Source organism: Dictyostelium discoideum, assembly GCF_000004695.1.
Source record: "Dictyostelium discoideum AX4 chromosome 3 chromosome, whole genome shotgun sequence".
NCBI classification, from domain to species: Eukaryota; Evosea; class Eumycetozoa; order Dictyosteliales; family Dictyosteliaceae; genus Dictyostelium; species Dictyostelium discoideum.
In genome coordinates, this window is record NC_007089.4 from 3,448,398 (window position 1) to 3,460,977 (window position 12,580).

The following is a 12,580-nucleotide window of genomic DNA, read 5'->3' on the forward strand; positions in this document are numbered from 1 at the left end:
AAAAGAACAATTATCAATATCTTAAAATAGGTGTTTTTTAAACTTTTTTTTTTTTTTTGAGTTTTGTTTAATTTTCATTTTTAATTACCACACTGTTTTAATTCCATCTTTTTTCTATTTTTAATATTTTTTATTTTAACTGGTTTCAAATTTTTTTTTTTTTTTTTTGATTTGACAAAAAAAAAAAAAAAAAAAATAGAGAGTTTTTTTTTTATTATTATATAAAAACCAAAAAAAATACAAATCTTTAGTTAAAAAAATAAAATAAAATGGAAACAAATTGTTTTTTTGATTCATTACCAAATTATTTAAAATATAAGATATTTATTTTATTGGTTGATAATTCAAATAAATGTCAAATATTATTTGATAGATATCAATTGACAGGTGAATATATTCCATATGATGAATCTGAAAAATTTAATGAAAGTTTTATTCTATCATATTCATTAGTTTGTAAATCTTGGTTTAATTTTGTTTCAAAATCAATAACAACCATTTCATCAACTAAATATAATAAAATCATTTTAAAAAATCAACAACATCAACAACAACAACGACAACAAAAAGAAAAACAAGAAAAACATCAAGAAAAAGATAAAAAAGAAGAAAAATTAGAAAAATTAGAATCATATTGTTTAATTAAAGAAAAAAATATTGAAATATTTATTGAAGATGGATTTGAAGAGAATGATACAAATTCAAAATATAAGAGTGAAATTGAATTAGTTAAAAGATTTCCAAATTTAGTAGAGATTTTATATAATTTCTTAATGGATTACGATGGTGAAATTAATGATAGGGATAAAGAATTTTTAGAAGAATATAAGTTTAGTAAATTATCAAAAATCAGATTTGTATTATTTTTAATTATGGGTGAATTAGATGAAAACTATTGGAATTCATTAAAATTGAAAAATAATTTACTATTAGATAATTTAGATACATTAAAATTATCATTATTCAATGAATCTGAATCACTATTTAAAATTATTTCAAGAAATTTTCAACCAAGTAAATTATTATTAGTTGATGATATGATTGATTGGAGTAAATCAAATATTCATTTCTATGATTTATTAAAGTCGATTAAAGGTGTTGAATTTTTAAAAATTAAAAATCAATTCATTAATCCAATAGTGTTATGTAACCCAATTGAATCGAATAATCATTTGAAATATGTTGATGTGAAATTCCATTTTCATGAATTAATATTTCATATGAAAAGATTAAATGGTGGTGATAATATTAATTCATTCAAATCTTATTTAAATCAATTTGGTATTTCAATGATTAGCTTCGAACATAAATATGACAATGATGATTATTACAATGGTTTATGTATTTGTGATCAATCTTTCACAGGTAATGGTTCAATTAAAAGAACAAAACATACTCTTAATGATTGGTCAAAATTTTGTAATTCAATTTTATCTTTAAAAAATTTATCAACTTTAAAAATTTCTGAAATTTGTCAATTTAATAAAAATAATAAATTCTATATTAAAGATGATGATGATGATGATAATGATGATGAAAAAGATGACAATAATTGTAATATTATTCCAACATATTTTACAAATCCATTAATTAATTTAATTGAAAATACAAATTCTATTAAAAAATTATCATTATTAGATATGGATATAATTGTGAATGAATTAATATTATCATCATTTATTAATAATCATTCAATTGTTTATTTAAATTTATCTGGTTCAATAAAAAGTTCAAATGAATTAAATCATCTATTATTTAATGTTTTACCATTAAATAAAACAATTAAATCTTTAAAAATTTTAAAATTACCATTTCAACTTTCTTCAATAACTCAAAAATTCATTAATATTAATAATGGTAGAATATTAAATACGGATTTTGAAACAACTACAACTACAACAACAACACCAACACCAACAACAACAATAGAGAAAACAACAAAAACAACTTTATCAACATCTTTATATAAATTAACTATTGGTTTTGAAGAATCTCAAGAATTTTCATCTTATTTCCAAAAATTGTCAATCGTTCCAACTTTAACAAAACAAGTAATATTTTTTAATAATTAAGAAATTTATTTTTATTTTAATTTTAAAATATTATCAACTTTAACTATCAGTATTATTATTTATATTATTATTTTATCTCCAAGATTGGATTTTCGCCAAAATGATGAAAAATAAAAATTGGTTTATTTTTTTTTTTTTATTTTTTTTTTTTATTTTTTTTTATTTTTTTAAAGTCAAATTTAAATGTTTTTAAAATAAAATTTTTTTTTTTTTAATTTTTTCATTTTTCACAGTTCTTTTTTTTTGAGAAACACTTCAAATTAAACAAAATAAGATGTTATCTGCATCAAGAAAACTTAATGTAAGTATAATAATAAATAATATTATTATTATTATTTTCAAAAAATATAATAAATTATTAATTAATTTTTTTTTTTTTTTTTTTTTTTTAATTTTTAAAATTTTTTAAAAAAATAATTATTTTTATTTTTTTTTATTTTTTTATTTTTTTTGGTTATTTATTTATTTGTTAATGTATTATTATTATTATTATTATTATTATTTTTAATATTTTAGAATCAACAATTTTTAAAAACAATTAGAAATATGACAACATTTAGATCAGAATTTGATACATTTGGAGAAGTTAAAGTTAATGATGAAAAATATTGGGGTGCACAAACTCAAAGATCATTAGAAAATTTTGATATTGGTGGTGAATCAGAAAAGATGCCATTAATGGTTGTTCGTTCATTTGGTATTTTAAAACGTTGTGCAGCAATTGTAAATAAAAAGTATGGTTTAGATGCAACCATTGCAGATAATATTGCTAAAGCAGCAACAGAAGTTGTTGAAGGTAAATTAGATGATCAATTCCCATTGGTAGTTTTTCAAACTGGTTCAGGTACACAATCAAATATGAATGCCAATGAAGTTATCTCAAATCGTGCAATTGAATTAATGACAGGTAAAAGAGATTTCTCAAAGAAATTAGTACATCCAAATGATCATGTCAATAAGAGTCAATCCTCAAATGATACATTCCCAACTTGTATGCACATTGCTGCTGCAATCTCAATCAATGAGAAATTAGTACCAGCTTTAGAGATGTTATTGGCTGCTATGCGTACCAAACAAAACGAATTTAATCATATCATCAAGATTGGTAGAACTCATTTACAAGATGCTACCCCACTCACTTTGGGCCAAGAGTTCTCTGGTTATTGCACTCAAATCGAGTATGGTATTCAAAGAATTAAAGATACCCTCCCAAGACTTTACAATTTAGCTCAAGGTGGTACAGCCGTTGGTACAGGTTTAAATACTCCAGTTGGTTTCGATGTTGATATCGCCTCTGAAGTCGCTAAATTCACTGGTCTCCCATTCAAAACCGCTCCAAATAAATTCGAAGCTTTAGCAGCTCATGATGCTATGGTCGAAGTTAGTGGTGCCCTCAATACCGTCGCTGTCTCTCTCATGAAGATTGCCAATGATATTCGTTTCTTAGGTTCTGGTCCACGTTGTGGTTTAGGTGAACTCATCCTCCCAGAGAATGAACCAGGTTCATCAATTATGCCTGGTAAGGTCAATCCAACTCAATGTGAAGCTATGACTATGGTTTGTGCTCAAGTTATGGGTAACAATACCACCGTTTCCATCGCTGGTAGCAATGGCCATTTTGAATTAAACGTTTTCAAACCAGTCATCATTAAAAATGTTCTCTCCTCAATTCGTCTCATCGCTGATGCTTCAGTTTCTTTCACTAAACATTGTGTCGTTGGTATTAAAGCCGATGAAAAGAGAATCGATCAACTCTTACACGAATCCCTCATGTTGGTAACTGCTCTCAATCCATACATTGGTTATGATAAAGCTGCCAAAGCCGCTAAAAAAGCTCACAAAGAAAAAACTACACTCAAAGAAGCTTGTCTCTCATTAGGTTTCACTACCTCTGAAGAATTTGATAAATGGGTTGATCCATCAAAAATGATTGGTTCAATGAAATAAATAAACTCTTTTTTTCCTTTTTTTTTATTAAATTTAATTTTTAAATTCCTTTTTTTCCATCTGTTGCATTTTTTTTTTATTTTTACCTTTTTTTCCTTTTTTTTCCTTTTTTTTATTTTTAAAAATAAATCTATTAAGCAATAAATTAAATGTATTTAATTTTTTGCTTAATAGATTTACTTTAAAAAAATTCTATAAATTGGTTTTTTTTTTTTTTTTTTTAATTTGTTGAATGCAAAAAAGATAAAAATATAAATTTTTATTTTAAAATGGATAAAAAAAAAGAAGCCCATCAAAAACCAGAAGATATACCAGAAGAATTTGTATATGATGAAAATGATTTAAAAAGTAAAAATAATTCAATAGCATTTTTTTTATTATTTTAATTTTAGTAACAATGTCTTTTTTTTTTTTCAACTTTATTCAAATAATAATAATAAAAACGTTTCTATTGAATTAAATGATAATAAAAAATGTAATGAAGAAAATTCAATCACCAAATTCAATGAAAAAAAAAATTCAAAATCATCAGAGGTTAATAATATTGAAAGCTTGCTAAATGAAAAAAGAGAAACAAAAAAACTAATACAACAACTTCAACAATCAAAACAAAAAATAAACCAACAAAAACAAAAGCAACAAAAATCATACAAAAACTTGGCAATTGAAGGAAATGTGTTTATAAATGGATATGCTACTAACCATGGTCACAAAGAAGATAATATTTTATAGAAATCAATGTAAATGATTGCCAGTTCCAAAGTGATGATAAAAAACAAAGCAATCCAGAAAATACAATCAAAATTACAGAAATAAACTTTAATGTAAATATTTAAAATTATTCTTTTTTTTAAAAAAAAAAATTTTAATTTTTAAATAAATAATTTCACTCATTTATTACCCTTAATTATTTTCTTTAATTTTGGAGATAATCCTTTGACTGTTTTATTTTTATTTTATTTTTATTTTTATTTCCATTTTTTTTTTTTTTTTTTTTTTTTTTTTTTTTTTTTTTTTTTTTTGGTAACCAGATCATTTTAATTATTTAATTTTTTTTTTTTTTCCAAAAATATAAGTGATCTATAATTTTTTAAATTACCAATTTGTATTTAAAGGCAGAAATTAAATTTTTTTTTTTCAATTTTTTTAATTATTAAATATTCACATGATAGAAATGGATGCAGCTCAAAGGGAAAAATCCTTTTTTATACGAAATAAAAAGAAATTATGATCAATTTTAATTTTTAGTATACTAACTTTAATTTTACTATTATCATTTTATATCGGAAAACATTATTCAAGTATTGAAAATATTACTTCCTACCACAATAAATTTATTGATATGAAAATGATTGATGATGAAAACAGAAAACAAAATGAAGTAAAATTTTTAAAAGAAAATAGGAAAAATAAAGAAAGAAAATCAATACAACAAGATAATCAACTTAATAGAAATGTTTATAATTTCAAAATTGGTGGAAACGTTGAAGGTTCTAATATTGTAAATGGAAATATTAATAATTTTCCTAAAGAAAAAAATTTCAGAGACAATGGCGAAATAGAGGAAAAAACATCATTAGAAAATTTTGAAAATCAAGTGAATGAAATAAAAAGATTCAAAAAAAAGATTTTTAAATTATTTTGATTTTATATTCAATTTCAAAAAAAAAAAAAAATATATAATAATTTAAAAATAATAATTTAATGTTTTGTTATATTTCATTGGAATTAGTGTTAAATTTTCTATCAAAAAAATAAAAATAAAATAAAAAAAATAAGAAAATTATTTATTTTTTGAGATAAAAATAATTTCCAACACTACAATTCTTTGAATATTTTTTTTTTTTTTTTTTTTTTTTTTGAAAAAGTAAGTTTTTAAAACTTACTTTTTAATTTTTTAAATAAAAAAAATTATTTTTTTTGGTGTTTAATTTTTATTTGTTTGTTTTTTACAAATAAATCAAGATCTTAAGTTATTTAATTTTTTTAAGAAAATAAATAATTTAAAAAATTTCATATAAAAAAAAAAAAAAAAAAAAAAAAAATTCATAGGCTAAAAGAACAAAAAATTATGATTTTTTCAATAATTAAAAATTTATTACTTTCTATTGTATTTATATTTACATTGGTAAAAATATTATCATTCAATATAGTAAAAAGAAATGGTGATATGATTATTTTTTTCACATTACTAGTTTCGGTTGTTATTTTAATTAAAAAAATTATAAATAAATTATCAAATAGAAAATTGGAAAAAAATAAAGAATCGAAATTTATCATAGAATTAAGAAAAAAAATTTCAGAAAAAAAATCAGAGAAACTAAACGAATCACAATTTAATGTTGAAGAAAGAAAATCGGAGCAAAAACCAAAAGAATCAAAATTAATAGTTGAAAAAAAATTAGAAGAAAGAAAATTGGAGCAAAAACCAAAAGAATCAAAACTATTAGTTAAAATAAAAAAAAGTTTGGAAGAAAGAAAATTGGAGCAGAAACCATTTGATGAATTAAAAAATAAATTTGAAGAAAGAAATTGGAATAAAACAAAAGAATCAATATTATTATTTGAAGATGAAAAAAAATTGAAAGAAAGAATATTGGAGAAACCAAAAGAATCACCACTATTAATTGAAATAAATAAATTAAAAGAAAGAAATTCAAAGAAGATTGTCAAATTAGAGGAAATGAAATATTTAAACAGTAATCTAATAAGTTCTTCATGAACAAACTAATTATATTTAATCGTATAAAATAAAACTCAAAAAAAAAAAAAAAATAAAAAAAAAATAAAAAAAAAAAAAACTAAGTATTCTAAAAATAAATAATGGAATTCCATTATTTTTTATCTAAATAAAATCATTTTATTATTTCTTTTTTTTTTTTTAGTTTTTATTTTTATCAATTTATTTATTTATTTACTTTTATTTATAATTTCCAAAGTTTTATTTACATTAAATTACATCTTGATCCTTTGCTTTCAGTATGAAAGACAAAGTATTTTAAACTATTGCTATATATGTATTGAGGTTTTCTATTTATATCAATTTCATGGTTGAACCATTTTTGACTTGATTTCAAGTTTATTGGTTTACCATAATCTCTAACAATAACTTTATTTTTTTCTTCATTATTTGTACTTGATGATGCACCATCGTTATTATTATTATTATTGTTATTATTATTATTACTACTATTATTATTATTATTATCTTTTTTAATTTCATCAGATTTTATAACTTCATAATTATCTTTATTTAAATCATCCAATATTTTAGATAAATTACTATCTTTATCATTTTTAATATCAGATTTATATTTTTCAAATTGAGTTTTTGATGATTCCCTATAACAAATTGCTAAAAATAAACGAGTGATTAAATCAAAGTTTTTAAAATCAATTGAAATTCCAGATGTTCTTTCTGCAATCTCTTGATAAAAACAAGATACTGAACTATCTGTTCCTGCTTTAACACCATAAATTTTAATACCCATATTATAAAGATCATCACATTCTTTAAACCACTAATAATTTGTATTTAATTAAATATTTTAATTAATTAATTATTAAAAATTGAAAATTTATTTATTTATTTATTTATATATTTATATATTTATATATTTACTTACATTAATATTTAAATTTGTATAAGATGGTTCATGAGGAACATTATCACCAATTAATACAAATGCTTTTGAAGTATGAGATGACCAAGATAATTGTTTTGCTTTTAGCAATGCATATTCATATGCTTCTGGACAATCACCTCCACTAGTTCTTGGAATCTCTTTAATGAATGTTATAATATCACTTTCTTTTGAAGTTAAATCTAAAGTTTTAATTAAATTTTCACCATCACAATAATCTCCTAATCCCATTATACCAATTTTAATATTTGGTATATCTTTAATTAAACATTTAACAGTTTTTGTAACTTCTTTTCTTACATTTTCAATAATTGGATACATACTACCAGTTGTATCAAAACAAAACATAATTTCAACATCTGATGTAATTGATTCATTATTTTCAATAAATGATTTTAATAATCTATCATTTTCATCTTGAATTTCTTTTTCTTTTCTCTTTTTTTCTTCTAAATAATTTGATGGTGATGATGTTGTTGTTGTTGTTGTTGTTGTTGTAGTTGGTGGAATTATAATTTCTTCAATTAATTTCATTTCAACCATATCACCATTATTTAATACACTTTGTAAAGATGATGAATTATTCAATTCAATTTCATTCTTTGATAAAACTATTCCATTAACTGATTTACTTTCTAAACCATCAATAACCTCTTGTAATGAATTTTTAATTTGGCTGTTTTAAAAAAATAAAATAATAATAAGATATGAGTGTTAGTAAATAAATAAATAAATAAAAAGAGTAAATATGTATTTATAATTACAATTTCAAAGTTGATATTTTTAATCCTTCATTATTTGGAACAAGAATTGGATATGATTTATCAAGATATTGAATTGTTAATTTGAATTCTTTAATAATGATCATATGAACTGTACTCTCTGTTTTAATACCACATGCTCCAATCGTGTTTTTACTTGTACTATTTGATAAAACATCACCAGCATATATTAATGAAAATTGAAATACTTTTTGACCTGATCTTTCTGCAACTTTATTGTATAATACATCAATTCCATCTTCTCTTTGAACATCCAATGAAAATGTTATTGTTGAAGTTTTAACTAAAATTAACATTTTAAATATATTTATATATAATTTTTTTTTTTTTTTGTTAATATTAAATTTTATTTTAATAGTTGTTTAAATTAAAATATTAATTTTTTTTTTTTTTTACCTTTAAATAATAAAAAAAAAAAAAAAAAAAAATCTATTTATATGAAATTTTTTCTTTGAAATTTTTTCTTTTTTTCTTTTTTTTTTTTTTTAGTTCCTTTGATTATTAATTTTTAATTCAAAAAAATAAATTATTGAAAATGTAAAGAGGTGTTTCCAAAATTAGGATAATTATTTTTGATTTACTATTTACTTATTTTTTTGATTATTATTGATTATTACTATTTTTTTTTAAAAAAAGAAAAAAAAAAAAAAAAACCTTAGAAAAATTAAAATTAAAAATAAAAATATGGAAATAAAATTCCAAAAACTAAAAAATAAAAACAGTTATTTTTAAAAAAAAATTAAATTTAAAATAAAAATAAATGTTTATGATTCAGTGGTAGTTTAATCACCTGACAATAACTTTATTTAAATTTGTTAGTTATTGCATAAGTGTAAATTATTATTGGTGGGAAAAAATTTAAACCTCAAAAAAAAAAAAAAAATAAAAAATAAAAAAAAAAAAAAACCAACACAAAAAAAAAAAAAAAAAATAAAATGGAAATTTAATTTTTTTTTTTTTTTTTTTTTTTTTTCACCGATCAGTAAATACAATTGTTAACACATATAGAAATTTTAAAATTTTATCTTTATTTCTAAAAAAAAATAACAATAACATATTGATAAAGTAAAATATGGTTAACCCTCAAGTAATTGGTTATATTGGTGCAGCAGTTGCATCATGTATGTATTTAAAAAAAAAAAAAAAAAAAAAAAAAAAAAATACACATATATCTTTGAATTAAACACTAACTTATCTACTTTTTTTTTTTTTTTTTTTTTTTTTTTATTTCTTCTTTATAGTATTTTTTGGTTCAAATTATGGTATGTATTTTTTATTTTTTTATTTTTTTTTAATTTTATTTTCAAAATTATAAAACTCATTTAACTAATCAAACCTATTTATTTATTTCAAAAACGCAACCCCTAAAAAAAAAAAAAAAAAAAAAAATGACAATGTCAATTGATTACCTGGTATCCCAAATGCCACGATTTTTTTTTTTTTTCATTTTTTTTTTATTTTTATTTTTATTTTTATTTTTATTTTTTATTTTGCCTGGAAAAAAAAAAAAAAAAAAATGAAATTTCGCCAACAATCAAAAATCATCAAAAATAATCAAACATATATTATTAATTATTTAATTATGAATAAAAAAAAAAAAAAAAAAAAAAAAAAAAAAAAAAAAAAAAAAAAATAGTTCCAGTAAAGAATTATCCAACAGGTAATGGTTTAGCATTTACATGGGTAATGAGTGTTGGTACATTAGTAGTTGCATATTGTGCAATGTTTATATCAAAAGATTATATATTTGACCCATGGGGATTATTAGGTGGTACATTATGGTCAATTGGTAATTTTTGCGTTATTCCAATTGTAAAAACCATTGGTATTGGTCTTGGTTTATTGTTATGGTGTTGTTCAAGTATTATCACAGGTTATTTCACAGGTAAATTCGGATGGTTTGGAATAGACAAACAAAAGGTATCACATCCAGCATTAAATTGGATTGGTTTCGCATGTATTGTAGCGGCTGTAATTTTCTTCTTTTTCATTGAACCTACAATCGAAGAGAAAGACGAACATTCCTACTCATCAATTGTAGACGACTCGGAAATTGGTAATAACGGAATCGACAACAATGGCTATAACTCAATTAATAACAACAACAATAATGGAAATAATAAACGTAGAAGTGGGGCATTTAATAAGCAGCCAAAGAAATCCATTTTTGAGAGAATGCCACCACCATATAATACAATATTGGGCATAGTTTTATCAGTTTTCTCTGGTATTATGTATGGTGTTAATATGGTACCAATGCAATTATGGAAACAAAGTAACGTGGATGCATCACCACTATCATTTGTATTTTGTCATTTCTCTGGTATCTTTTTAGCAAATACCGCTGTGTTTATAGTTTATTCAATTATTGTACGTCCACCACAAATTTTCCCACAAACTATTTTCCCTTCATTTTTCTCTGGTTTACTTTGGGGTATTGCAAATGTTGGTCTAATGGTTGCAACTCAAAACTTGGGTTATACAATTGGTTTTCCAATGGGTTCTGGTGGTCCAATGATTGTATCTTCACTTTGGAGTGTTTTTTATTTCCGTGAAATTCAAGGTGTAAAAAATTTATTAATTTTATTAATATCATTTATATTCCTTGGTGCTGGTATTACAATTTTAGCTTTATCTCACTAATAAATAATAATAGTAATAATAATAATAATAAAAATAAAATAAAACTATAAAAAAATATTGTAATTATTGTTTTTTTTATTTTTATTTATTTTATTTTTATTTTGTTTTATTTATTAATTAAATTCATTGTAAAATCAGAACCTTTTTCTAACCACATAATAGAATAACGAGAAGCTTTATCAATTGATTCTTTTAATAAATGTTCCTTTTCACGTGAGAATTTCTTTAAAACAAAGTTTGAACGAATTTCACCAGCATTTGGAACACCAACACCAAATTTTATACGTGAAAACTTTTCAGTACCTAAACGAGAGATAACACTCTCAATACCTTTTTGACCTGCGCTACCACCTTTAGTTCTCATTTTAATTACACCAATATCTGTGGAAATATCATCAACTAATACTAAAATATTTTGAAGTGGTACATTATATTTCTGTTGAATCGTTCTTAATGGATTACCACTTGCATTCATATATGTCATTGGTTTTAAAAGTATAACTTGATTAATTACTTTTTTTGGTTTTTTAATTGAACTTAAATCAATTTCTTCTTCTTCTTCTTCTTTTTCTTCTTTTTGTTGTTGTTGTTGTTGTTGTTGTTGTTGTTGTTGTTGTTGTTGTTGTTGTTGTTGTTGTTGTTGAATATTTACAGGTGATTCTTGTGTAGTATTAGTAGTAGTTGTTGATGTTGATGATAATTCTTGTTCTTGTTGTTTAATAAATTGATTTTTAAGTAATTCAAGTTGTTTTGAATGATTTAACTTTTTTTCATTACGATTTGATTCTCTTTGTTTACTTGATAATTTTTCATCCAATTTTAAATATACAGTTGTGTAGAGAGAATGTTTGGCATTTTGATCCAAATTACAATCAAGTAATTCACAAAGATGATCGATTGCAGAGAAACCAATATTATGTCTTGTATTTACATACTCTGTACCAGGATTACCTAAACCAACAATAATATATCTATTCTTTACTTTAACTGGTTCACTTGGTTCTGATGTTTTAATTAATGTTGGATCTAATGTTTTTTCAATAATAAATTGACTACTTGGTATATATTTTGGTATAGTCTTCATATTAGTTGTTAACATTGATATAAATTTTTGATTTTTAATAATATTATTTTGAGATTGTTGTTGTTGTTGTTGTTGTTGTTGTTGTTGTTGTTGTTGTTGTTGTTGTTGTTGTTGTTGTTGTTGTTGGTGTTGTTGGTGTGGTGATTTTAAAGTTTCATTTTCAATTGACGATATTGGTATAAAAGATTGTGGTGCTAAATTATTATTATCATTATGAATTATGTTTGGAGTGATGGTACAATAGTTTGATTTTTTGAAATTATTATTATTATTATTATTATTATTGTTCACATTTAATAGAATTGAATTCAAGGGTGGAGAATAAAATTTTAATAAACCTTTTCTATTATTATTATTTCTTAGGATAAATAGTGATTTCATTATTTTATTAATAGTTCCACTATTATT

General features: G+C 21.7%; 8 protein-coding genes across 9 annotated transcripts; 6 read left to right on the forward strand and 2 right to left on the reverse strand.

Annotated features, from left to right (window-relative positions):
- Positions 1–269: 269 nt before the first annotated feature.
- DDB_G0280493 (hypothetical protein) lies at positions 270–2,072 on the forward strand (the record flags this gene model as incomplete). The annotated part of the gene is made up of 1 exon (XM_636114.1): positions 270–2,072. One exon carries the CDS (start codon positions 270–272, stop codon positions 2,070–2,072), a length of 1,803 nt encoding a protein of 600 aa, XP_641206.1.
- Positions 2,073–2,346: 274 nt separating this feature from the next.
- On the forward strand, positions 2,347–4,019 carry fumH (fumarate hydratase; the record flags this gene model as incomplete). Of its 2 annotated transcripts, XM_001134561.1 has the most annotated exons (2): positions 2,347–2,373; positions 2,589–4,019. In XM_001134561.1, 2 exons carry the CDS (start codon positions 2,347–2,349, stop codon positions 4,017–4,019), a joined length of 1,458 nt encoding a protein of 485 aa, XP_001134561.1. The 2 variants fall into 2 exon arrangements, with proteins under 2 accessions (XP_001134561.1, XP_641207.1); XM_636115.1 differs by lacking the exon at positions 2,347–2,373 and having other exon boundaries at positions 2,619–4,019.
- A 269-nt stretch (positions 4,020–4,288) lies between these two features.
- On the forward strand, positions 4,289–4,751 carry DDB_G0280497 (hypothetical protein; the record flags this gene model as incomplete). Its single annotated transcript, XM_636116.1, has 2 exons — positions 4,289–4,342; positions 4,386–4,751. The coding sequence occupies 2 exons, from the start codon at positions 4,289–4,291 to the stop codon at positions 4,749–4,751; spliced, it is 420 nt and encodes a 139-aa protein (XP_641208.1).
- A 610-nt stretch (positions 4,752–5,361) lies between these two features.
- DDB_G0280499 (hypothetical protein) lies at positions 5,362–5,664 on the forward strand (the record flags this gene model as incomplete). Its single annotated transcript, XM_636117.1, has 1 exon — positions 5,362–5,664. One exon carries the CDS (start codon positions 5,362–5,364, stop codon positions 5,662–5,664), a length of 303 nt encoding a protein of 100 aa, XP_641209.1.
- A 426-nt stretch (positions 5,665–6,090) lies between these two features.
- DDB_G0280501 (hypothetical protein) lies at positions 6,091–6,741 on the forward strand (the record flags this gene model as incomplete). Its single annotated transcript, XM_636118.1, has 1 exon — positions 6,091–6,741. The coding sequence occupies one exon, from the start codon at positions 6,091–6,093 to the stop codon at positions 6,739–6,741; it is 651 nt and encodes a 216-aa protein (XP_641210.1).
- Positions 6,742–6,964: 223 nt separating this feature from the next.
- DDB_G0280503 (hypothetical protein) lies at positions 6,965–8,741 on the reverse strand (the record flags this gene model as incomplete). The annotated part of the gene is made up of 3 exons (XM_636119.1): positions 6,965–7,540; positions 7,646–8,339; positions 8,428–8,741. 3 exons carry the CDS (start codon positions 8,739–8,741, stop codon positions 6,965–6,967), a joined length of 1,584 nt encoding a protein of 527 aa, XP_641211.1.
- Positions 8,742–9,517: 776 nt separating this feature from the next.
- On the forward strand, positions 9,518–11,088 carry tmem144A (transmembrane protein 144 A; the record flags this gene model as incomplete). Its single annotated transcript, XM_636120.1, has 3 exons — positions 9,518–9,566; positions 9,687–9,707; positions 10,082–11,088. 3 exons carry the CDS (start codon positions 9,518–9,520, stop codon positions 11,086–11,088), a joined length of 1,077 nt encoding a protein of 358 aa, XP_641212.1.
- Positions 11,089–11,194: 106 nt separating this feature from the next.
- Positions 11,195–12,553, reverse strand: DDB_G0280507 (hypothetical protein; the record flags this gene model as incomplete). Its single annotated transcript, XM_636121.1, has 1 exon — positions 11,195–12,553. The coding sequence occupies one exon, from the start codon at positions 12,551–12,553 to the stop codon at positions 11,195–11,197; it is 1,359 nt and encodes a 452-aa protein (XP_641213.1).
- Between the last annotated feature and the right edge of the window lie 27 nt (positions 12,554–12,580).